The following is a 22,809-nucleotide window of genomic DNA, read 5'->3' as shown; positions in this document are numbered from 1 at the left end:
CCTAGAGGAATCTTTTTTTGTTTTGTTTTAGTTGTTTGGGTCACACTCCCCAATGTTCAAGGCTTACTACTGACTTTGCACTCAAGGATCACCCCGACTTTGCCTCCTGCGGCCCCCAGGTAAATTGAGTTTAAGACCCCAGTGACTTTCAGGACAAGCTGCTAGCTTTGGAATCCCGGGTGGGAGCTGTACATTTGACGTGACCACTTGCAGTCTGTCCAGGCACAGAAGTTCCTCCTTTTCTGTCTGTCGAGATCAGGCCCAACTCTGGGAAGGAAGGGGAGCCTCTGGCAGCGGGGTTGGGGTGTGTGTGTGTGGTGGTGGTGGTGGTGGGGAGACTGGTTGCCAGATAGATGCCTTTCTGGGCTCTGGATTTGGTGGAGGCTGCGGAGTCCCTGCCTCCTCTTCTCCAGTCCCCTTACCTCTGCTGCCTGCCCCTGTGTCCCTCCTTCCCTGCCAGGCTCCGGCCCCTACGTCCCCTTTCTCCCTCCCCTCCGATGCGCGATGCGACCCCAGCGCGGTCGGTCCCCGCGGCGTGGCCGGGATCGGAGCCACGGCTCTCGGGTCCTGTGCGCCCCTGCGCCGTCCAGGTGCCCGCCGGCCCGGGGACGCCCCGCGCGCGCTGCGGTGTCGGAGCGCCCGGGCGGGGTGCGGGCCTCCCTCCGCCAGGGCCCGCTCGGCGCCTTTAAGGAGCGGGCGGGAGCGGCGAGGCGAGGCGCGGCGAGGCGCGGCGGCTGCGGTGGCGGCGGCCGAGCGCGGGGCGGGGGCGCGGGCGCGGGGCGGGCGCGGAGTCCGGAGCCGCCAGAAGCGGGCAGCGGCCGCGGAGCCCGCCGCGGGGGGCCATGGCCCAGGCGGACCGTGCAGGTGAGGCGGCGCCGCGGGGGCCGCGCCGGGTCGGGCCGGGAGGGGCCGGGAAGGGCCGGGCACCCCCTGACCCGCCCAGGGGGACCCCCTCGTTGCGGGCGGGCGGGCCTGCGGGGACCGGGACCCTGGCGCCGGGCGCGGGGACTCGCGCTTTTCTGCGTCCTTCCTGCGCCCCCCGTCACCTGCGGGACACCTCGTTTCCCCTGCCCTGGTCGAGTCTGCGGCGCCCCGTCCGGTCCGGGGGAAGCTGCCACCCGCCCCCCGGCCCCTGGAAGCCCCGATGGCACCGATGGGATGTCCTGCTACCACCGCCGCCGTCTCATCCCACGCCCCCCAATGCCAGCCAGGACGCGCCCCCTTCTCCCTTCTCCCTTCTCCCGCAGCTCCTCACTCTATCCAGAACGCGACCCAGCCCTGGCACCCCCTCCTGCCCAGTCAGGAGACCCAGATTTCATCCATGCTGCCCTGGCTGGTGAGCCGCCCCCGCACCCCATAGAGCACCCACCCCCTCGCCCACCCCAGGGACTCCGCCTCAGGTGCCTGGCCAGTTGGAGGGGAGCTTCTTCAGGGGTCCCACAGCAGGCTGGATCAGAGGCTCTGCTCTTCTCCGTCTCCTGCAGAGCCACCGCGGCTGGTTCATTCATTCTACCACACTGTTCATTCACTAGCACTGCTTGGTGCCAGGCCCCCTATGCTGCGAACTGAGGACCTGGGGGCGGACCTGGCTGTGTCCTGTTCTCAGCCGCTAGGCCTGAGGGTACCTTGGGTTCACCGCCTCCCCCGTGGTAGTTCCCCCAGGGCCCCCACTGTACTGGGGCTGGCTGCGAGCTTGGTCACCCCGAGGTACTTAGAAGGCTGGCATGCCGCGTCCGCCCTCTGTTCACGCTCATCCTGGCAGGTGACACAGGCAGTGCCCTCCTGATGAACTGGCACTGGCCAGTCTCCTGAGTGCTGATAGTGATGGAATGAGTGTGAGTTCGCCCATCCATGAGTGTGAAGACTTCTGTGCAGGGCGTGAATCATCTTTCCTAGAACCCCAATAATGTGCAGGTCTGCTGGCATCCGACGTGGACCTGTGATTTTGGTGCCTGGAAGATTCCTGTTGAGGTGGGCCGGCTTCTGAGGGACTTAGCAAGCATGGAACACATCAGAACACCCCTTTCTCACTTCCCTCCCTTTTCTTCTCCAAAGGGAGCCACCTGAGATAACACCAGTGAGCAGGAAAAGGCTGTCTCCATCTTTCCTCCATGGTGCCCCCATTCTTGGCCTGCATGGCTGTGCCCAGAAGGCACATGGCTTGTTGTATGTCCAGCTGTATGTGGGTACACATCTATGTGCAAGTTGCATACAGGTTGCCTGCCAGGCTACTAACATCAGTTAACAGTTGCTGCTTGTACTTTGTACCAGGCAATGTGCTAAGCACTTGACTGCACAATGATCCCAGGAGGGAGGAAATGTTACTCTTCCCCCTTTAAAACATCTGCAAACAGACACTCAGAGAAATAGCTCCCTCAAGGTGGCACAGCGCAGATGAGCCTCTTGTACTCTAAGGACTCAAAGTGATGGTGAAAATCCATCACTGTTGTCAGAGGTCATCACCCTTGCCAAGAAGGGTGCAGTCTCAGTGGCCCCAGCCCCTCTGCCTTGGCTTGGGGGAGCCTGGGGTGCCTATACTGTGAATGCATAGGAATCTGTTTCTGTGACAGATGAAAAAAAATGGTTTTGCTTTGAGCCCCAGTGCCTCCTGCTGTTCTAACATTTTGTCTTTCTGCTGCAATTTCATGCTTGACCCTGTTCCTTAGGGCAGCACCAACTCTCTTCCTCTGTGGAATAAAGTGCTGCCCCTCCATGTTTAGCAGCCACCCTGAGGAACATTTTGGGACTGACCCTGTCACGATTAGAATTTTCTTCCTTTTCTCAGTGTTTCCAGGCTGCTTTGCATTTTGTATAAATGCCCCTTCTCTTGTCTATCCCCCCAAGAGAAGGGATGTTTATACAGAAACATGTGTATGGGGCCATATTTTCTCTGCTGGCAGGTTTTTTTCCTTCAGGATAGAGGAGTTCAAATCTCTTTCCTTACAGCAGAGTTGAGGAAATGGAACACAGGGGAGGTCGGATGGGCAGACTGATGGGAAGAAATGACCGGCCTTCATTCTGAGGGGTGATACTAGTGTAGTGGAGGTGGAAGGCTAGGGTAGAGACCAAAAATTTGCCCTTTATTGAAGGTCTACTCAGTGACCCGTGACATGTTCCATCTCAACATTAGCCCTGGGGCCACCTACTGAAGGAAGAGATAGATTTGGGTGCCTAGAGCCTACAGGGGGCATGATTCCATGTCATCACATTGTGGTAGAGTGAGTGGAGGTTTTGGACTTGAGCAAAGGATCCAATTTTATTATCTCTTGTAGAGTATACAAGAGACATGTATGTTAAATCATGTCATGTCCACTTGGTTAAATGGGCATGAAGGAACTTTCCGTTTATCAGGAGAGTCCAGGTATAAGAGACATTACAATTATATTTCAGTGAGGTATGAATACAGGAAGGAAGGCAATCCTACATGGGTTATTACTCTTCCCAATATTGTGTGTGTGGGGGGGTCTTTAAAGACCAGTACTTCTGTGGTGCCTGTTTGACATCTAGTCTTAGAGGACTGAGAGGCCAATCTGGTGGAATTGATAGGAAAGGACAGCCAGGAAAGCAGAGCCCTTGGTCTTGTCCTCAGGTAGCTCCCCATTTTGTTAACAAAGGAAGAGTGAGACTGACTGAGGTGAGGAAAGTCATATAAGGAAGGTGGGGGCCAGGATAGGGAGCACCCAGGTCCTCCAGTCAGGAAGAATTTGTATTATGGAGTTGCCTGTGGGTAGGCCTCATGTACAGGACAGAAGAAGGACCCTGGGGGGAGGGGGCTTGAGTCAGTGACAGCTGGATTTCTCCAGGAGGTGGGCCCTAAAGGCATCTGCCTTCAAGCAGGAAGATGCAAGAGACTGACTTCCAGGTGGGGAAGTCTAGAAAGGGTAAATGGTCAGGATAGAAATGTGAACTATTGTCTGGTGGAAATAAGGGTAGGTGGACAGGTGGTCCTCAAGGGTCTCCAAAGTTGAATCTACCTATTTGGCTGGGTTGGCGGGTTCTGAGAGGAGTGCCAGGGACTAAGATAATTCCAAAGAGTTTAGAAAATAGGAGTCATGATGGAAAAAATTGGGATTTCAACAGATCCTTCAGGCTGCTCTTTGGGCTCCTGAAAGGACAGGGAGAGACTGACTTAGTGAAGTTGTCTTTATTAGGCAAGGTTGGTGCTGTTCCCACAAGCTGCACTGCCACCCTCCCCAACCCCTCAAGTTCCTGGGTTCTTCCTCTGTACCTTTGCAGGCTTCAGGCTTGCTTGCCAGCCTTGTGGCACAGTAAATGTTGGGGGCAAGAGGGCTGGCCAGATTGAAAACAGCCAGAAGCCAAAGGAAGCCTCTCAGGCCCAGGCAGGAAGGTTTGCAAAGGCCAGACTGGAGCCACAGGGATGGGCCTTCATGGCTGTCAGAACCTGTTTATTCTTGCCCTCTGCTCCGGGGGGAGGAGCCAGTGGGTTGAGTGCCTCAGACCCGTCGTTCAAGTCAATCAGACATAAATCCAGTGGTGGCAGAGGTGGCTGTAGAGCTGGAGATGGTTCCAGCTGATCTTCGGGTTCAAAGCCCTTGTAGATCCCGGGACACAGGCCCTGGGTACCAGGCCCAGGTATCACGAAAGGTGGCGGTGGCATTGGCCTAAATCTGGTACTTCTAGACCCTCAGATTAGACTCTTGCTTTTCTGCCTTCTATCTGCAGTCAGATCTTTCCCCCAGAGGCTCTCAGCTGGCTCTCAGGAGGGACTGATTGAGAATTTGGGAAAAGCATCATTCATAGGATTTTTAGGATTTAGGCTTCCTTAAGTCGTGGGCAGTGGAGAAAAGCATGACTCTTGAGAAGCTCCTCAGCAGGCTACTTTATTGCATGGATATTCTCAGAGATTGCAAATTCACTTTCTCAAGTCCCCTATTGGTAAAGATAGAGCCAGTTTATCCATCAATGTCCAGACTCAAGTCCTTCCTAAAACTCTGCCTTCAAGATGACTTCCTGGACTTTTCTGCCATAAGAAAAGTAATGGGATTTGGGCAAGACTCTTATTTCTCTGCTGAGCATCAGACCTAGCATTCCACAGCAGACTCTAACTCTAGACCCCTTGCTTCCTCTTAGCCCTACCTGTGGTGTGATTGCATAAATTAAAGAGAGTATAGAGGTCCCACTTCAGCCATGTGTCCCAGAGACCTGGCTGGGCCACAGTGTGACCACATGGCTAATCCCCTGTTAGGATCTGTGTCTGCTCCATGTTTTCTCTCCTACACCTTAGTGGGTTCTGACTGTTTCTGAAGGAAGAAGGCCTGGATAGAGCCAGTGTATAGCAGGTAGAGTGCTGGCCTTGAATGCAACCTTCCCAGGTTCAATTCCTGCCACCTCATATAGTCCCCTTAGCCTGCCAGGAGTGATCCCTGAGTGTAGAGGCAGGAGTAAGACTGAACACAGTCAGATATGACCCCCAAACAAAAACAAAAGCAAAAGGATGAAGGCCTGGAGTGCTTCTTATACTCCTTGTTCATTTCTCACTGTGAGAGAGACCCAGGCCAGAACCCTGAGGTCTGGCGTCTCCCAGGACAGAGGACTCCCAGAGACTAGTGAGGCTGTCTGGGCTATGCTCTTCTCTGTTGGACCTGAGATGTTGGAAAGAGGGAGGGACAAAGCCAGAGATCAGCATCCATGGAATATTCTGGTTAGTTTTTAGTGACTGTCCTCTACATGCTTCTCAACACTCCCTCCAGGAGCTTGGCACCATCTCTTTGAGATGATACTTACATTGTTTTTGGTTTGGGGCTGTGAAAGTTGAGGAGGCCCTGAGGCTCAAGTATTTGGTTCTAGAATCACACATAGTGTCTGAAGCAGAGCCTGAATTAGAATTTAGGGCTCTTCTTTTTCCATTCAGCCCTGCCAGGAGTTCTAAGTTGACTGACAAGAGTCCTGACTCTGCTTTACTGGTTGAACTTAACTGTCTTTTGGAACCTCAGTTTCCTCATCTGTAAAAGGGGCAGGTTGGGAAGGAGATAGAGCCAGGTTTAAAGTTGCACCAGCTCACTGACCTTTCCCTTTCCAATTGCCTCCCTGCTGCCTCTGCTGCCTTTGCAGTGATTCATTTACAAGCTCCTGTCTCTGATCACCTTCTCAGAATTGGGTTATGGACTGGGTACAAAAGGGGGGTGCTGAGGACTGAGCCATAAAAAAAACCTATGCCTGAGAGTCTGGGCCCTAACCCATCCCAGACTTGCAGCCAGGAAACTCTTGGAAGGGGGTGGTCTGGGGTAGGGTGGGGGGCAGGAGAGAATGCATAACAAATTAGTCTGGAAATCAAATGAGCTCTGAGCTCCCCACCCACTCCCTCAAGTCTTTCTACACTCTCTTAAAATTCTTGTTTTTGAAAGAGAAAGAAAATGCTAAATTGCACCCCCTTTTGCAAGGAATGGAAGCCTTGTGAGTCACTCCGGAGGTAAATACCACCCCAAGTTGCCTGCGGAGGCCTGCACAGCTGTGTGTCCACTCCCCCACTCCAGGGGTACATATATGGGAAGGGTGGTCAGAGGGTGGGGAACCCCTACATACCAGCGGTTTTGGGGTGGAAACTGGTCCCAAATGCTGGTCCCTGAAGAGAGACCATGCAGGCCAGCCTACTTCCTTCCTCAGTGCTCCTCAGGGCAGCTTTGTGAGGTTTGCTTGTTGCTGAGGTTTCCTCTCAGGCCTAGTGGACCTGGCTGAGTGCTTGCATAGCCCAGTCAAGGCTTAGGCTATGGCCATTGTGCGTGTGTATGTGTGTATGTGTGTGTGTGTGTGTGGGGGGGGGTCGGCTTTGTGGCATTGTGGCTGTGATGGAGAGGTTAGTGTGTGCTGTGTGATTAGGGGCAGGGGTAACTTCTGCCAGGGATTCTTGGGTGTCAAACTGCACTCTGTAGGCTGGTGCTGAGGTACTGATCTAACACTGCATACCTGGAGCTGGTGCCTTGCCAGGGAAAGGTGCCCGTGCAGGGGGATGTTCGAAGCCTTGGCTCCCTTAGTGAGGGGCAGCCTGCTTATTCTTGGATCAGGGGCTAGGGCAGGCCAGCGAGGAAGGGTTCCCCATTCTGGATGACCCATTATTCTGGCGGGAGGGATTTAGTCAGGGATGCCAAACAAGGATGAAAGCAAAAATAGAAACGTGTTGGGCTCTGTCTGGGAGGGGCATTGAATTCTGGTGGATCCAGAGGCCTCTTCGGAGCCGACTGCTGCTGACGCTGTGTTTGCTCAGCTCTGGGTATTTGCCAAGCACGTCACGTCCTGTGCTCCTGACCTCCTTGGGGAGAGAGCTAGGTGTGTGGGGTCTAGGGCTGGGGTGGGAAGAACCTGAGCCCGCAGAAGGCTGCAGCTATCCTAAGAATCTGTCTTTGGGATGTTTGGGGCTCCAGTGGCTGCCTTTCAGTCATGTTCCTCTGGTCTTTTCCAAGCTGCTTCGCATTGGTTCAGAGCTCTGTGCCCTGATCAGAACTCCCTTTAGTCCGCCTTAGTCCCTCGTGGCTTCCTTCTTCTGCCCTTGCCCCCACTTCCTGCCCATCCCCCTAGGCTGGTCCCAGCTGAGCAGCTCTGGAATCATCCCTGGTAAAAAGAGCTATTTTCAGCCTTCCCATTACTGCCCGGTGGGGGGTGAGGGGTGTTTATTCTTGCTGTCTTTTTGTTTCCTCCTAGTACCTTATCATCTGGAGAGTGTACAGCCACCTCCAGGGTCCTGGCTGGAAATTCCTAGGACTGTGATTTGGCATCAAACAAAGGCCCTGGGGTTAGAGGCCACCTTGGATCCTGTCCTTTTCTCAAAGGCAGCCCTGGAGTGGGCCTAGCTCACCTTGGCCCTCGTCTCTGTGTGCATTACAGTGTGGGATCAGGTGGGCTGCACCCCTGTTACCTTTGCTTTGCGTTGATGGGAGGGATGAAGAGATATTAGTCTCCAGAAGAGTCCCCCTGGCCCTGCTGGGGACTCTGAATCCACAATACATCCAGGATGATTAGAAGGAGGATGCTGAGGTGCTTTTCTGTCCTGTCTTTAGGGCTTCCCCATGCTGTTCCCTCCTGTGGGTCCTGCAAGGGGCAGAGTGTGGTGGCATGTGGCATGTACTCCGAGAGTTCCCCTCAAAGGGAGAGGATGCTTTTCCCTTATGGAGCAAGAGTCTGGCAGGCTAGAGGGGAGGGACATCTGGACCTTGGGAGAATGGTTCCAAATAACTCAGAACTGTTAGGAGCCGAATTGGCAGAGCTAATGAAAGTACAATAGATAGTCAAAGCTATTAATCACTAATTATCCCCTAAATAAGGTAATTAATGGGTGTTTAAATGGCATATTTATGAGATTCCAGCAGGTCCTCAAAAGCACATCTTTTCCAAAGCAATTGGTTTGGCCAACTATATCCTGGGAGTGACTAGGTGAGGACTCTGACCCCCTCTCATGCCAGTCCTGCCTAGAATTGGGTACAGGGCAGTCAGCAGCTCAGTTTCCTCCTCTGAGCTTCTATGTTCTCATCCATGTGAATTGGATTGTCAGGCCTTTCTTTGTCAAACCTGTGGGGTTGTGAAAATGCAAGGGAGGAAGGCCCTGGATGTCCCTGGTAGTAGGGTAGGAAGCACTGCAGAATTTGGCATTTGGTGTGAAAATATAGTTCTTGAAATTGTTTGCTACAGTGTTTTAATTGGTCCCGGTGCCCTTTTGGTCAAGTTGCAGTGGCTTGGTGGGTTGCTACATTCATGGCTGTGTGTGATCTGGCCATGGCTTTAACTGTGACTAAGTATGTGGTTAGGGTGATGACTTGACTGTGGCTCCTTCAGGTTCTGGCTGAGGTTGAGGTCACTGTTTCAAGAGTCTCGGGTCCTGAGGCTAGTCTTAAGATAATTCTGCTACCAGAGCCTCTGACAGGATCATGGTGTTACGCATACCCTGATATTGAAGCTCCTTGGTTGCCAAGATTTCAGATCCCTAGCAGAAAGAAGGCCCTTGTAGAGCTCCCAGGAGACCCAGAAACACCCTGGTGCAACAGCTCATCAGTGGTGCATGCAGTTTGGGAGATAGTTAGGACAGTTTCTATAGCAACCAACCCCCAACCAGCACTGACTTTCTTCAGTAAAGCCTTTTCTGGAAGCAGCTTTGCCTGGCCTCCTTTCTTTCCTGGGTGGCCAAATAGTTTCTGAAGCTGTCTGGGGTTCTGGCCCCAAACTCAACTGCTAATATTTTGCCAGGGACTGGAGACCCTGAGGTCCCCCTGATCATATGAAACAGGATGGAAAGAGCAAGAACCTTCTCTGTTTGCTGGCCTGAGCCTGGAGAGGTGATGTGAGTGGCAGAATTAATTCCTCCCAGAAGTTTGTCTGGGGGGAATCCTGAACCCAGTCTGAAAACTGAGAGTAGAAGAATCAGTAACAAAGGAGGGCTTTCAACAGACTCCTCAGTTATGGAGAGGAATGGGAGGGAGTCTCAGAGGGAGACATCTTAAGACCTACTGACGCTGGAATGGGGACAAGCATAACATAATGTGGGGGCTTCATAGCAATGGTATGTGACTGGAGCTCAAACTAGAGGAAGGGAGGCAGAGAGTACACAAATTCTGGCCATAGGCAGCACAGTTTGGGAGGAGCAGACAAGAGAGACCCAGGAGCTCTGCTGGAGCTAGGAATGAGGGTTCCGTTGGTCTAGGAAATACCTGGATGAAACAGCTTTGGGGAACTCTGCTCCAGCTGGGCTTCCCCTCCCCTTTCCTATCCATCTTTAGGAAGTTTGGAGGAGAAGAGGAGACAGGTCATAACCTTGATCCATTTACTTTATTGAACAGGCCCTTATATAGCCATGTTTGCAAACATGCTATACTCATCCTATTCAAGCACAGGCTCCCCCATTACCCCAAAGGAAAACATTCTTGTAACTTATTTCCTGAACGGAAAGTCAAGAAACAAAGACACACTTGCCATTCCTTTATAGGGAAATGGTTTTTGAGAATCCTTAGACCTCCAAATCACCTAGCTAATCAAGCCAAATAGCAATATGCAATTTAATATAATAACCACGTCTATGAAAGTGGGAGTTTTGAGAAATCCACTACCTGCAAACAATGAATTCTAGGAAAGGAGCTTGGAGGGGCCACTACTTCAGCATAGTTTGGCTCTAGCTCTGCCTCTGATTCTGGGTTTGTCTTCAATGACTGATGAAAAAATACACTGCTTTCTTTGTCACCTTGTCATAGAAACAAAAATCCTTTTCTGATATTTTCCTGTTGAAGAGAACAGGTACCAATGTAGATCTGTCATAAATGGAAGTGCCCTACCATGAACTTTTGAAAAACTGGGGGTGAGGTGTGTGGTAGGGTGTATGCCTATATTTGTTCTTCTTAGCAGCCCTGTGTCAGAACTATTACCTCATCTTACAAAAGAGGAAAGTGAGGCAGAGAGTAGCACAGTGACACAGATTAGTAAGTGGCAGGGGTGGGATTTGACCAGTTTACCAATGGGAACAGAATTCACATCAGAGGAGGGAGGCGGGGCTCTGGGGAGAATAGCAAAGAATAAGCCCTCCCAGCATAACATCTTCATAACACTTGCTCCAATGCTGCATTTGGACTCTTGGGACCCAAACAGCACTGAGCAGTGGCATGTCCTGAGAGTGTGTGAGGGTATATATGCATGTATGCATGCATGCGAGGCAATATGTAGGTTAGCGAGAATGTGTGTGTGAGAGAATGTGTGAGGCTCTGTATTGTATACATTTGTGTGTGTGTGTGTGAAAAGCTGTGAGAGATTATGGGAGGCTCTATGTTGTGTGAGTTTGTGTGTGAAAAGCTGTGTGAGAGACTATGAGGCTCTGTGTTGCATGAGTGTGTGTAAAGGGAAAGATTACGTGAATGTGTGCGCGTTTGTGGATGTGTGTGTGAAGCTGTGTATATGACACTCACTGAGCAACACTCAGGTTCCAGGCTCCCCAGGTCTCCTTGGTCCCACTGCCCATGGGAAGTTCTGTGGCCTGGTTATGTCGGCAGTGAGGAGGTAGACCTATATATTCATATTAATAGAACATGCTACTCTTGTGCCTCTGTGTGTGTGAGACAATGAGAAGGGGCAGGAAGATGACAGGGTCTTGCTTGAATGAGCCCATTTTTGAGTGCTTTTCTCATCCAGCCCTTCTCTCCTGAGACCTGTGATCAGTCTCAGAAACAGCCACAAGCAGGGCTGGACATAGAAACTTCGGTTTGTCCTAGCCCACTTAGAGGGCTTGTTCCTGCCTAAATTCTGGGAACAGGCACATGCTACTTCAACATTGCAGGGCTGTGGATGTCATCGAGACACCTTGTCCCCATCCTTGCTCTGATGATTCAGATTACTTACTCTTGAAGAGAAAGTTCTAAATTCTGTTTCTGAAAAAGGCCTGATTGCTTTGGCTTGTGTCCCCCTGACTGCTCCTCTACCTCAGCCTTGTCCAAATGCCTACCCACTTTATGTTTCCCTTTTTATTTATTTATTTATTTGTTTTTAAATTTACTCATTATGAAATTACATAGTTATTTATGATTGTGTTTTAGGCATCTAATGTTTCAATACTGATTCCTTCACCATTGTCTACTTCCTTTTTCCAATGGCCCATCTCTACAACCAACAGTCTGTTTCTACAAGAGGCTTTTTTTTAAATTAGTTTTGCACGTTAGTTTACATTATTATTGCTGATAGGGTTTCATACATAATGCCTTACCACCTTTTGCATCTCCTCCTCCTCCTGGTTGAATACTTCCCTCCACTATTATCATTCCCCCTTCCATATTCTATCCCCAGCCCCTCCAAGGGGTACATTTCCTATTGGATACCAGTGCTCATGTTCTTTGTTTCCATTATCTTTGGGTACATTACTCTACCATATGTTTTTTATATCCTGCATATTCTGTGTTGGTCTCTCTCCTACTGACTAATTTCACTAAGTATGATACTCTCCAGGTATTTCCATGTAGCATCAAATTTCATGATTTTATCTTTTCTTATGGCTGAGTATATATGTACCACAGTTCCATTATCGAGTCAGTCATTTATTCTAGGACACTTGGATTATTTACAGATTTTGACTGTTGTGCCTACCCCATATTTATGGTTTAGCATGGCCTTCTTCCCTAGGAGAGTTTCCTATATACTCAGACTGTGGGGTCTCTGCCCCACAGACACAGTGGAAAGTTTGGAGCCCCTCCTTTAGCCCACACACCTGACTGCTCACCCTTGTATACCCTGTTCTCTGGGAAATGGCCCTAAAGGCTAGGCTCCCAGGTTGGCATCACAGGTATAGAAAACTGATCCAGGTTCCCAGCTCCTTCCTCCCAGGACCATCTGGACCCAGATCTGGCCCAGGAAGTACTGGCCAATACCTGAATTGCTTTCCTACTGTGCCAGAGCTTTCTTCACTGTGAAGCTCATGCCTGAAGACAGGGGTTCCTGAGCTGAGCAGGCTCTCTGTGCTGATTGCTCTTGTCCTCAGGCAGTGGTATCCTGGGGTCTTTAGTCCAGGACAGAATGCCTGAAGCAGCTCCTTTTTGTGTCTGTAAGTCTATTCTCGAGTTACTGTGAGTCAGGAGGATCTGGCAGAAATGGATGAGCTGAGGCAGGACTGACTGCTGTGGTATGCAGGTGATGAACACCAGGGCCAAGCCTGTAGGTGGTGGGTATATGATATGGGCTAGAGAAAACAGGAAGCCCTCTGACCACAGGGCCAGTTCAGAGCTCTGTGTGGGAGGCCAGGGCATCCCGGCATAAGAGGAAGCGTTTGCTTATCTTTTCTGAAAAGCTCGAAATGGTTGGCCATCTCCTTTTTCCTTTAATCTTAACATAGCATTTAAGAAATTGTATTAGAAAAGGGGAGATGGTTGGACTTGGAGGACACAGAAGGATCTTTGTAGCATTGAGGAGTTCCCTGGAAAATGCTGAGAAGTCCTACTTGACGCACAAACCCTGCCTTTCACCTTGACCTGCAGCTGGCAAGGATGACCACCTGCTAAGTACCAGGCTGTGAGTTCAACCTCCAAAGCCTGTGTTCAAATATTTCTGCTGAGGTATGAGAGAGAGAGAGAGAGAGAGGAGAGAGAGAGAGAGAGAGGCAGAGAGCAACAGGAAGAGAGACAGAAAAAGGGAGCGAGATACGGGGTCAGAGCAGGTGTGTCTAAGGGAGCATATATACCTGTAGCTAAGACTGACTTAGGGAGAGGGACTGTGGTTGGGGAGAGGTTGGGGAGACATATTCCAAGGACACACACACACACACACACACACACACACACACACACACACTTACATGGCTATGCAGGCACAATGACAAATGCATGTGTGAAACTGGGAATGGATTTTCACATAGACATGAGGATACCCATACACTAATTCACAGACCCATCGATCTAGTGGGTAGATGGTTCTAGAACTTGAACAACTGCTCTTGATCTTGAGCAACCTTACAGGTCTCCTTCCCTCAACCCAGCTATTCTGCAGCAGGTTGGAGGGTTATTATTAGGCAAATGGGAGGGCAACGGGTAGAGATGAAGGTGCCTGGGGTCCTCTCTTCAGGCCTGTTACAAATCCCCCACCAGGATGGTCCTGTGCATGACACTAGTGGACAAATTGATCTAGGTTCAAATCCTGCCTCTTCACTTATTAGCTTTATGACTTTACATCTCTGAGCCTTTATGATTGGGATTTGTGATCCTTTCTCCTCTGGGTTTAGTTGGGATTACTTTAGATAATATCTGAATTGTAGCTTGCAAAGCATCTGGCACCTGTGTTGACTCAGCAGATCACTTTTATCCATTCATTTGTTTGCTCAACACTTCTCAACCCTCTTCCTCGTGGGCTCATGTCATGGGTACAGAATGTGCAGGAGGCTGTGAGGTAGGGACCCAGGTAATGGAGAATGCATGCTGGTGCCTTGGCCCTGACTACTCTGGGATCACAAAGTCTATCTACTTTGTATTCCAAGATCCTGGTGTGAGGATGTGTCCCCTAATACCCAAGAACCTCCCCTATTACCTGTACACTTCAGAGTCCCCCTCTTCCTGAAGTGTACAGGTGATAGGAGTACAAGTCAGGAGAAACCAACTGTTTTGAGCTCCTATCTATACTCCTTATTCTGGTTTTGGATCACACCCACAAATTGGTGGTGCTCAGGGCTTATTTCAGGTTCTGTGCCAAGGATCACTCCTGGTGGTGTTTGAGGGACCAAACACCTGTTTGAGTGACAGGATAGAACCTGGGCTAGCTACATGCAAGACAAGTACCTTAAACCCTCTTCAGACCCAATACATTCCCTGGGGGGCCGATGTAATAGTAAAGCAGCTATGGCATTTGCTTTGCATGCAGCCACCCTGGATTGATTTCTAGTATCCCACATGGTCCCCCAAGCACCAGCAGGAGTCAGTCCTAAGTTCAGAGCCAGGAGTAACCCCTGAGCATTGTCAGGTGTGACCCCAAAACAAAAACAAAGAAAACTAATCTACTTTCTGCTGTGGTTGTTGTTACTGGCTGTAGCCACATGGACTTCTTCAGGAAGGCATAGATCCACATTCACATGCTCCATTCCCACTACCCACAAGGGTGCAGAGGCCTGTGTATATGCACATACACACATGCTGCTAGCCTTCCTCATCAGATATCTTTGCAGAAGGTCTTCTCCTTATAGTCCACCAATCATTCTCTGCCTCTCACTGCTTCCCTTTTGGAAATAAGACCATTGTCATAGCTAATTATTCTGCAGATGGAGGCAGGAGGAAAGGAGCTTCTCTTACTGAGAAGCCAGAGGTCAACTGCTGAAGATGCCAATTTTCCTAGACTCGTTTGATGCAGGGGTTGAAAGCTATAGTCTGGACATGTCACCACTTTCCCAAAGAGGGCGTTGGGGCTGCCCCTGACTAAGAGGAGGACGTACTTTCACAGTACTTTTAAACAGGTTTAGAGAATGCATTTCAGAACCCACGCAGACATCTATTTTGAAAATAAGATGAATAGCAGTAAACAAGATAAAATATGCCTTTGAGAAGAAATTCAAATCCAAGGATGTTGACCCAAAAGCAGAGTTTGTTGTCAGGGGAGGTTCATGTGGGAGGCAAGTGGGCAGCATGTGTTTGTCTCAGGAACAGGCCACCATGTTCTTTGATGCTGGTGGCTGTGCTGTTGCACTTGTTTGTGCCTGTCTACTCTTCAGGCAGTAATTACACTGTAAGAGGCACTTGAGGCAGGAAGACATGGTGGAGGTAGGAAGAAAGATGTTTTGTTTTCTTCATAGCACTTTCTGCTGCTGAAATGAGCTTTGTTATTTCATTTCTTTTACATCTGCCTTCCCGGTCCTCTGCGGAACACAAGCTTTTGGAGGCCGACCCAATTTCCCTTCTCTACCATGGCATCCCTGGTACTTAACACTGGGAAGGAGTTCCCTTTCACACCTTCTCAGTGGGCTCACAGGAAAGGGAGCCCAGTGTGTTGTCTGAAGTGTGTGGTACTGGAATGGATGGGGAGGGTCATGGTAGCCTGGGCTATGGACCTCTTGGGGTGCTAAAGAAGGAGTGCTCCTCTTTTCCTGAGGCTCTGCCCCATTTGTGGGGGGATGTTGGCTTATGTGCTGGCATTGGTGTTTGGGTGGAATATATATTATATAAACTTGAAGGATAGTATGCCAAGTTTTTCTAATATTTCATATTCATATGTAAATTTTCTAATACAAACTCAAGAAGAAAATAGATAACCCATCACAATTTAAACCCTAGCTGCTCACCGTTCCAAACTCAGGAGTCAGAGTGGATAAAGGGTTCTGGAGCAATAACACAGTGGGTATGACACTTGCCTCACATGTGTCTGATCAGAGTTTGATCTCTGGCATCCCATGTAGTCCCTTGAGTATCACCAGGAGTAATTCCTGGGTGCAGAACCAGGAAGAACATCTGAGCATTGTTGGGTGTGGTTCAAAACCAAAAAAATAAAAAGATAATATGATTCTCTGAATGACTCAATATCTGTGGCTTATAGGAATGGAAGAGGTTTGTACTGCAAAAATATTTACATATTAAGAGTATGCTTGTTTTTATGCCTTTAGATTCTGTTGGTTGAGGACCAGAGTGCTGAGTACATGCAAAAGTCTTGAGTTTGATTCCTCACACTATCCAGATATTCCTGAACATGAGGTTCAGGAACATGAGGAAGAGCCAGAAATAGTCCCCAACCATCACTATGTGTGCCTCCTTCCACCATAAAAAAATAATTGGTTAAGGAACAAAAAAATTCATTTGAATTTAGAAAGAATTTTTTATCAACACACCCTATATTGTATGGGGATCACTCCATAGCAGTGTTTAGGGGACCATGCATGCCAGGAATTAAACCTGTATGCAAAAATACACACTGACCGTTTGAGTCATCTCCCCAGCCCTCAGGAGAAATTTTAGGTGATTTGGTATAACTATGTGAAGAAATTTTTACATACATATGAATTTTATTTAAATGCTTCCTTTGATTTATTTTTTATTTTTTCAATTGTAGATGTGTTTGGTTTTCTTTTCTTCTCTTGACTTTAGTCTTATTGTTCTGATGCCCTAGGATTACACATGCTTTGTTGCAGCACTGAATGTTACACTGGCAGAGGGTTGTACTCAGCAGTAATAGAGGTGGCACTGGGTATTGAGCTTACAGTCTCATGCATGCAATTTGCTGGGCCACATTACTGGGCTTCCGGGGTATGTTTTGAAGTTTTAGCATTCCTGTTGTTTATTGTTGGTCTATAGTAATGCAGTTGATTTTTGTATCTTTTCTCCTGTGATGTTAATGTGCTCAATTGTTTGTTCCAGTAAATAATTAAAAAAAATTTATCATTTTTGTTTTCTACACTGATGAGCATGCTGCAGATAAAGACAGTTTTATTGTTTCTCTTTCTATTCGTGTACTTTAAATTTCTTTTTGTCTTATTGCTCTAGCTGCAACTTCCACTACATACAGTATACATTTGGGAAATAGTCTCATGTTCATCTCAAAAATTCTGTTACGTTGGACCCAGCAGCAAACCAAGGTCTTAGGCCTGATTTGTTGGCCAATCTCTCTGTTTCCTACATTGTGTGTGAGGGTTTGAAGCTCAGTTTCTTCACAGGAAGTATGGGGTAGACCTGGCTTTGCCCGTAGTGGTAACTTCCAGGTGAGTGTTCCCCTGCGACCTTGACCTTTTTTTTATATTTCAGATCTTCCTTTTTGCCTAATTCCAAACACATACTCGTGTGTGTTTGTGTGTGTGTGTGTGTGTGTGTGAGAGAGAGAGAGAGAGAGAGAGAGAGAGAGAGAGAAGGGGGGAGGGAGGGAGAGGGAGGGGGGAGAGAGAGGTTGGGGGGAGAGGGAGAGAGAGGGAAGAGGAAGAGAGAGAAGGAAAGAGAGAGAAGGGAGAGGGAGAAAGAGAGAGGGAAAGAGAAAGAGAGAGAGAGAAGGGGGGAGGGAGGGAGAGGGAGGGGGGAGAGAGAGGTTGGGGGGAGAGGGAGAGAGAGGGAAGAGGAAGAGAGAGAGAGAAGGAAAGAGAGAAGGGAGAGGGAGAAAGAGAGAGGGAAAGAGAGGGAAAGAGAAAGAGAAAGAGAGAGAGGAGAGAGAGGGAGAGAGAGAGAGAGAGAGAGAGAGAGAGAGAGAGAGAGAGAGAGAGAGAGAAGCTTGCAGAAGTGGGACAGAAGGGCTATGTCTTTAGTTGACCTGGGCTGGCCTTTCCCTTCAGCAATATTATATAAGTTGGTGCCTGCCCTCAACACAGAAAACAATGCCAGCATCCTGCATAGCAGCAGGTATGGTAACGGAGGCTGCACCCACTCTCAGGATCCTTTACAAGCTGCATTGTATGGAACTCTCTAGTGGGGGGAAATGTCCATCTTTCACTTGTTTACTAAAACCTATTATGTTCCAGGTGAACTCTAAATATCAGAGTTGAAAAGTTTCGAGGGTAAGTCTGTCAAGGTTTTACAGGTGGTAAAACTGAGGCAGGAACATAGCTGGTACAGAAATCTTGATCTATAGGAGGAAAACACGTGTGTCTTGGTGGCCTTAGGGAAGATGTGCTCTGTGAATGTGATAGTTTGACTTCTGGAGACTTCTGGAGACTCAGCAACAAGCTAAGGTGTACCCTGAGAAAACATAAATAGTGCCAGTCCAGTCAGGATGTGCAATCACAGAAGATAAATCCAATGTTAAGTTTGTTAGAGTGTGAAAAAGATGTATATTTTTGAATTGACAAAATAGAATAAATTAAATTATTTTTGAATTTTTTAAATTTAAGTCATTGAAATTATAGGTACAGTATGAAAACTGAATTTCCCCTGCTGCTTCTCTTCCATTTGTACTCAGCGGAGTTCATCTCCATGACATTTTGGTGTGTGTCTTCGCAGATATTTTAATGCATGTGTAAGTGAATTTATGTAATTATTATTGGGAGCACGTGCAATGTGCAAAGCACCGTGCTAAGCACTGTTTCACTGCAAAATCATAAAATAAGATTTTTCAATAATATTTTACAAAAAAAGTGAGGTGCACCCCTTATGTGAATCCTTTAAGAATTTGCCAGTATTTGCCTGGAGCGATAATACAGGGTAAGGCACTTGCCTAGCACACGGCCAACCTGGGATCAATCCCCTGTATTCTTCATGATCTTCCAATTTTCCAGGAGTAATTCCTGAGTGTAGAGCCAGAAATAACCCCTGAGCACTTTGTTTCTAACCTCTTAGACAGACTGGTCTGATGAAGCTGAGTAACAGTGGAGAAATAATATCAAGCCAGTCAAAAGATTAATCCGAGTTAATCTGCCCTTTTCCTCATGGCCTTTTTACCTCTTGGCCTCTCTCTTCTTTGTATCTCTGTCTGTAGCCCCAAGCCAGCAGTCCTTTCTTTATTCCGACCAAGTCCCAAATCCAGTCAGATACAAAAGTTAAGTGGGCTTTTACATACCAAAACAAGAGGTAAGGGAAAAAGAAAGTTGGGGGAAAACCTTTGTGTAGGAATATTAGGTTCACCTTATGTTAGGGCGTGACCCTAAAACCCAAACCCAAACCAAACAAAAATATTGCTTGTATTATAAAAAAAAATCCAAAAGGGTGAGATGATTGTATTATATCTGGTACTTTGGTTGCATCTTATTTATTGTTTATATTTTCTGAGGCAAGTAGGAGCTATCTCCACTTTATAGATGAGGAAACTGAGGCACAAAGAAGTGAAGGATTCATCCACCACCACACAGTTTCTTATCCTCTCACAGTTCTTTACCCTGGGAGCCCAAACTCTTGAGTTGCACAGAGCCACAGTATGTAGATGTGCATCTGTTTGAAAATTTGGGTCACAAGGAACATACTATTGTGAGAACTACCTGCATTTCTTTCTCCTTAACTATACTCCACGGGCATCTTTCCATGTCGGAACAGCGAGTCATTCCGTTTTCCTAACAGTTGCCAAGAACTCTTTTGTATGGCTGAGCATGATCACAGCTGCCCCCTGTGGATGAACTCCAGCCTGGCTTTCTTTGGTCTTACCAGAAACTGAGATAATCAACCAAAAATACTTCTTCCTTTCTGTGCTTCTTTGTTTCCTCAGGAAAATGGCCACACTCATTTTCTTTTGATACTATTATGGTTTGAATTTTGACAATTTCATTTTGTCCATCTGCAGTCCCCTGTACTTTTGTTCCTGAGAGCTTGTATAAGATTTCATTGATGTACCTTCTAGTGCTAGCTGGTTGCATGTGAATTCCAGAGTGTCCAGTAGGGATCTTGGAGAAGAGGGTTGGGTGAGCATCTGTCTCTGGTCTTCCTCCCTTATTCCGTGTTAGGAGGTGTGTAGGGGGAGAGTTCAGGTCAAAGGGCTATGTTCTATGTATGTCCTTGTTCCTGCCAGCTCTGGAGACCCTTGCATTGTGACCTCAGTAAATAGGAATAATAATAATAGCAACAACTGCTTTTACAGAGCCTTCTGAGACCAAGCAGAATATACCTATTTATGTTTCTCTGTATAAGATACTGATTCTTATAGATATTTGTAAATAAAAAAAGCTGAGGCCACACAGGGAAAGAAAATGGCCATATAGAAGCTAGTGGTAGAGATGAGCCAGAGTCCAAGCCCCTTTCTCTGAGTTTGGGGCTTTTTGTCTCTACTTGAGGTTGCCTGCTGGTCTGGCCTGCCCACACCTTGTGCACAGCCATTACCAGAGCTGCTAGTATCTCCTTGAAGTTTTATTGGCCACACCAGTGCGCCAATAAAAGATCTGGAGCCAATGAAATATGTTGCTGGTGGAAAGAAGCACTGGAGACTAGGCAGGGTGTTCTGACCTCTTCCCCCTGCAAACCGGAAGGAAAGTTTATTGTGAGGTATGACACATAGATGGTGGCACCTATGACATCATAAGTGATGACCAAACCACTTCAAACCTGTGTGTAAGACTATAGTGGACTCTTGCTTAGGCTGCTGAGATCAATGAATCAAAGCATGCTGATACCCCAAATTACCATAGTGGTATCTCCTCATGCCCTATCTTGGTTTCTGTGCTTGAAAATGCCCCGTGGTTGTGGTTATCATTGTCGTACCAACTTTCTGAGTTGCTGTGTGCTCGAGTGAGAAGATGGTGTTTGTGGGTCATTTGTTGGCAGTCCTTAGTCTTATGTGACTGTCTTGGCCTCCCCAGATGGAGCCTAGTTTCAGGCATGGCTAACATGTGTGTTCCTTTGGCAGGTGGCCCTCCCCCGGGTGGTGGTGCCCCATGGCACCTTCGGAATGTCCTCAGCGATTCCGTGGAGAGCTCAGATGATGAGTTCTTTGATGCTAGAGGTGAGTATACCCTGTTCTCCCATCAGCTGGTGACTTCCCTAGAAACCCCAGGAAAGAGATCGCTACTGGTACCAGTACCCCACTCAAAGGCAGTGTGTGCAGTTTCATACTTCATGAAGACCAGTTCTGGGTGTCAATCTTCATTAACTCTTTCCTTGAGATGTTTGTTGAGTTCTAAATCTCACTGGAGCAGTGCTTAGTATATACCTTGGGAGCCCTGGACTGGTCACTTCCCTCATTGAGCTTCTTATTCAGTGGGTGTAAAGGGCACACAGCCATCAGTTTCACAAAGGATATACACATCACGCTCATGCCAGGAGTAATAGGATGATGATGGGGTGCTTGATTTAGTGAGGTGGGGGTATTACACCCTCTCTGCAGAGCTGAGCAAAAGAGTGATTGGGTGAAGAGCAGTGAGGCATTAGGCATGAATCAGGGGTGTAGGATGCCCATAGGGAGGTGGGCAGGAGTCAAGGGGAGAGGTGAAGCAAGGTGCTAGTGACTTGGTGTGTGACTGAGAGGCCAGCCTTGGGAGTGGGGAGCCGCTGAGGAGGGGAAAAAGTGAGAAAAAGTATTGTGAATTCTAGCAAGGAGGAAATAGCAGTGGGTGAAATATCAGCTCTGTGCTCCAGGTCCCTTTTGACCAGCACATAGGTTTTCATCAAGGGATACTCTTTCTGTGGGCACTGAGTAAGGCAGCATTATCAGAGTAGAAAAGAAGGTGCCAAGGAGGGTGGGTGTATCAGCCAGAGTCACCTGAGCAGGGCTCAGTGGGGTTGAGGGAAACCAATGGGTAGTCCACCTGGATTTTGGGAAAGTGGACCCTTGGCAGCCTCAATTTTGGGCAGGGTGGAAGTAGGTGAGAGGCATAGGTACCTCTTCCTTGCCTACTAAAAGTGGCCCTGGTTGCCATGCGGCTACTGGAGTCTACTTTGTTAAGTTACTCTAATTGGACTCACCTCTAGAGGATGAACAGCGTTGATACACTTGATAAAATGAGGTGTGAAGGGGCCGGAGAGAGAGCACAGCGGTAGGACATTTGTCTTGCATGCAGCCGATCCAAGACGGATGGTGGTTCAAATTCTGGCATCCAAGAGCGATTTCTGAGCACAAAGCCAGGAATAACTCTTGAGTGTTGCTGGGTGTGACACCCCCCCCAAAAAAAAAGAGGTGTGAAGAGAAGGACAAACTGTACTGGGGAAATAGCTGGGAATATGGCCCTGGGCACACCCTTGGCATGTTCTGTAGTGTTGAGCAAGTCTTTCACTTTCTCTAGGCCAAAGTTTCTCTGGTTGCTGTGTGGCTCCAGAGGTGGGGACTGCCTGTCTAGTAGATTCTAAGGGAAGTTGACTCAGAAGCCTCTGTCCCAACTGAAGTTTCCCAATTCTTGACTCTGGGCAGGAAAACCCATCTAGGATACCAATCTAAATCAGCTCACTTGGGGCTCACTTCCTGTTTCCAGTAGCTTCTGATTAGAGTGACTACCATACTTGACTTTTCATAGTGTAACACAGTGTAACAATACCTTCCCATATTTTGATGTTGAGCACTTTTATTTACAATAAAAGCATGCAGCTCATCCAGGCTGTTTGCAAGTGAGGAGGGGGGCTGCTTTGAGGTCAGTCCTAGAGGGTATGGAATAATGCCAGTCTGAAAGGCTCTGCTCACCTGCTTCTTTGGCAGCAGCTGTGTAAACACTCCTCTCAAGTATCTATCTTGCTTCTTTCAATGGTCTGGGATCCTATTGACTTTAAACCTCCTTTCTACTGGGCCTTCATCTTCTCCTTTATCTGCTATTCCCTTTCCTGCTCTTTCCATTCCTTCTCTAAGATCCTGGACCTTTCAGTTCCCCACCAACTCTGTTTCTCACCTCAGCAATCCTTACTGGACCTCCTATCATATCTGTTCTAGTTGCCAACTCTCAACTTCACTCTTGTTTCATGTAGTCCCTTGGACAAGGTCTTTTTTTGCCCCCCACTCCTCACAGTGCAATAAGAGGTAAAACTATGCTTCCCTGCTTCCAGTACTACT

General features: G+C 48.3%; 1 protein-coding gene across 1 annotated transcript in view; it reads left to right on the top strand.

Annotated features, from left to right (window-relative positions):
- The first annotated feature begins 773 nt into the window (after window positions 1-773).
- The window catches only part of PITPNM3 (PITPNM family member 3), a 92,866-nt gene continuing 70,830 nt past the window's right edge, over window positions 774-22,809 (top strand). Inside the window, exons 1-2 of the mRNA XM_049782172.1 lie at window positions 774-864; window positions 20,683-20,778. Coding sequence (XP_049638129.1) covers window positions 843-864; window positions 20,683-20,778 — 118 coding nt within the window. The 5' untranslated portion in view covers window positions 774-842. The remainder of the gene's footprint in view (window positions 865-20,682; window positions 20,779-22,809) is intronic.

This window comes from Suncus etruscus, chromosome 1, assembly GCF_024139225.1.
Source record: "Suncus etruscus isolate mSunEtr1 chromosome 1, mSunEtr1.pri.cur, whole genome shotgun sequence".
Classification (NCBI taxonomy): Eukaryota; Metazoa; Chordata; class Mammalia; order Eulipotyphla; family Soricidae; genus Suncus; species Suncus etruscus.
The sequence above is the reverse complement of the archived record's forward strand: the minus strand, read 5'-3'. Positions and strand labels throughout refer to the sequence as shown.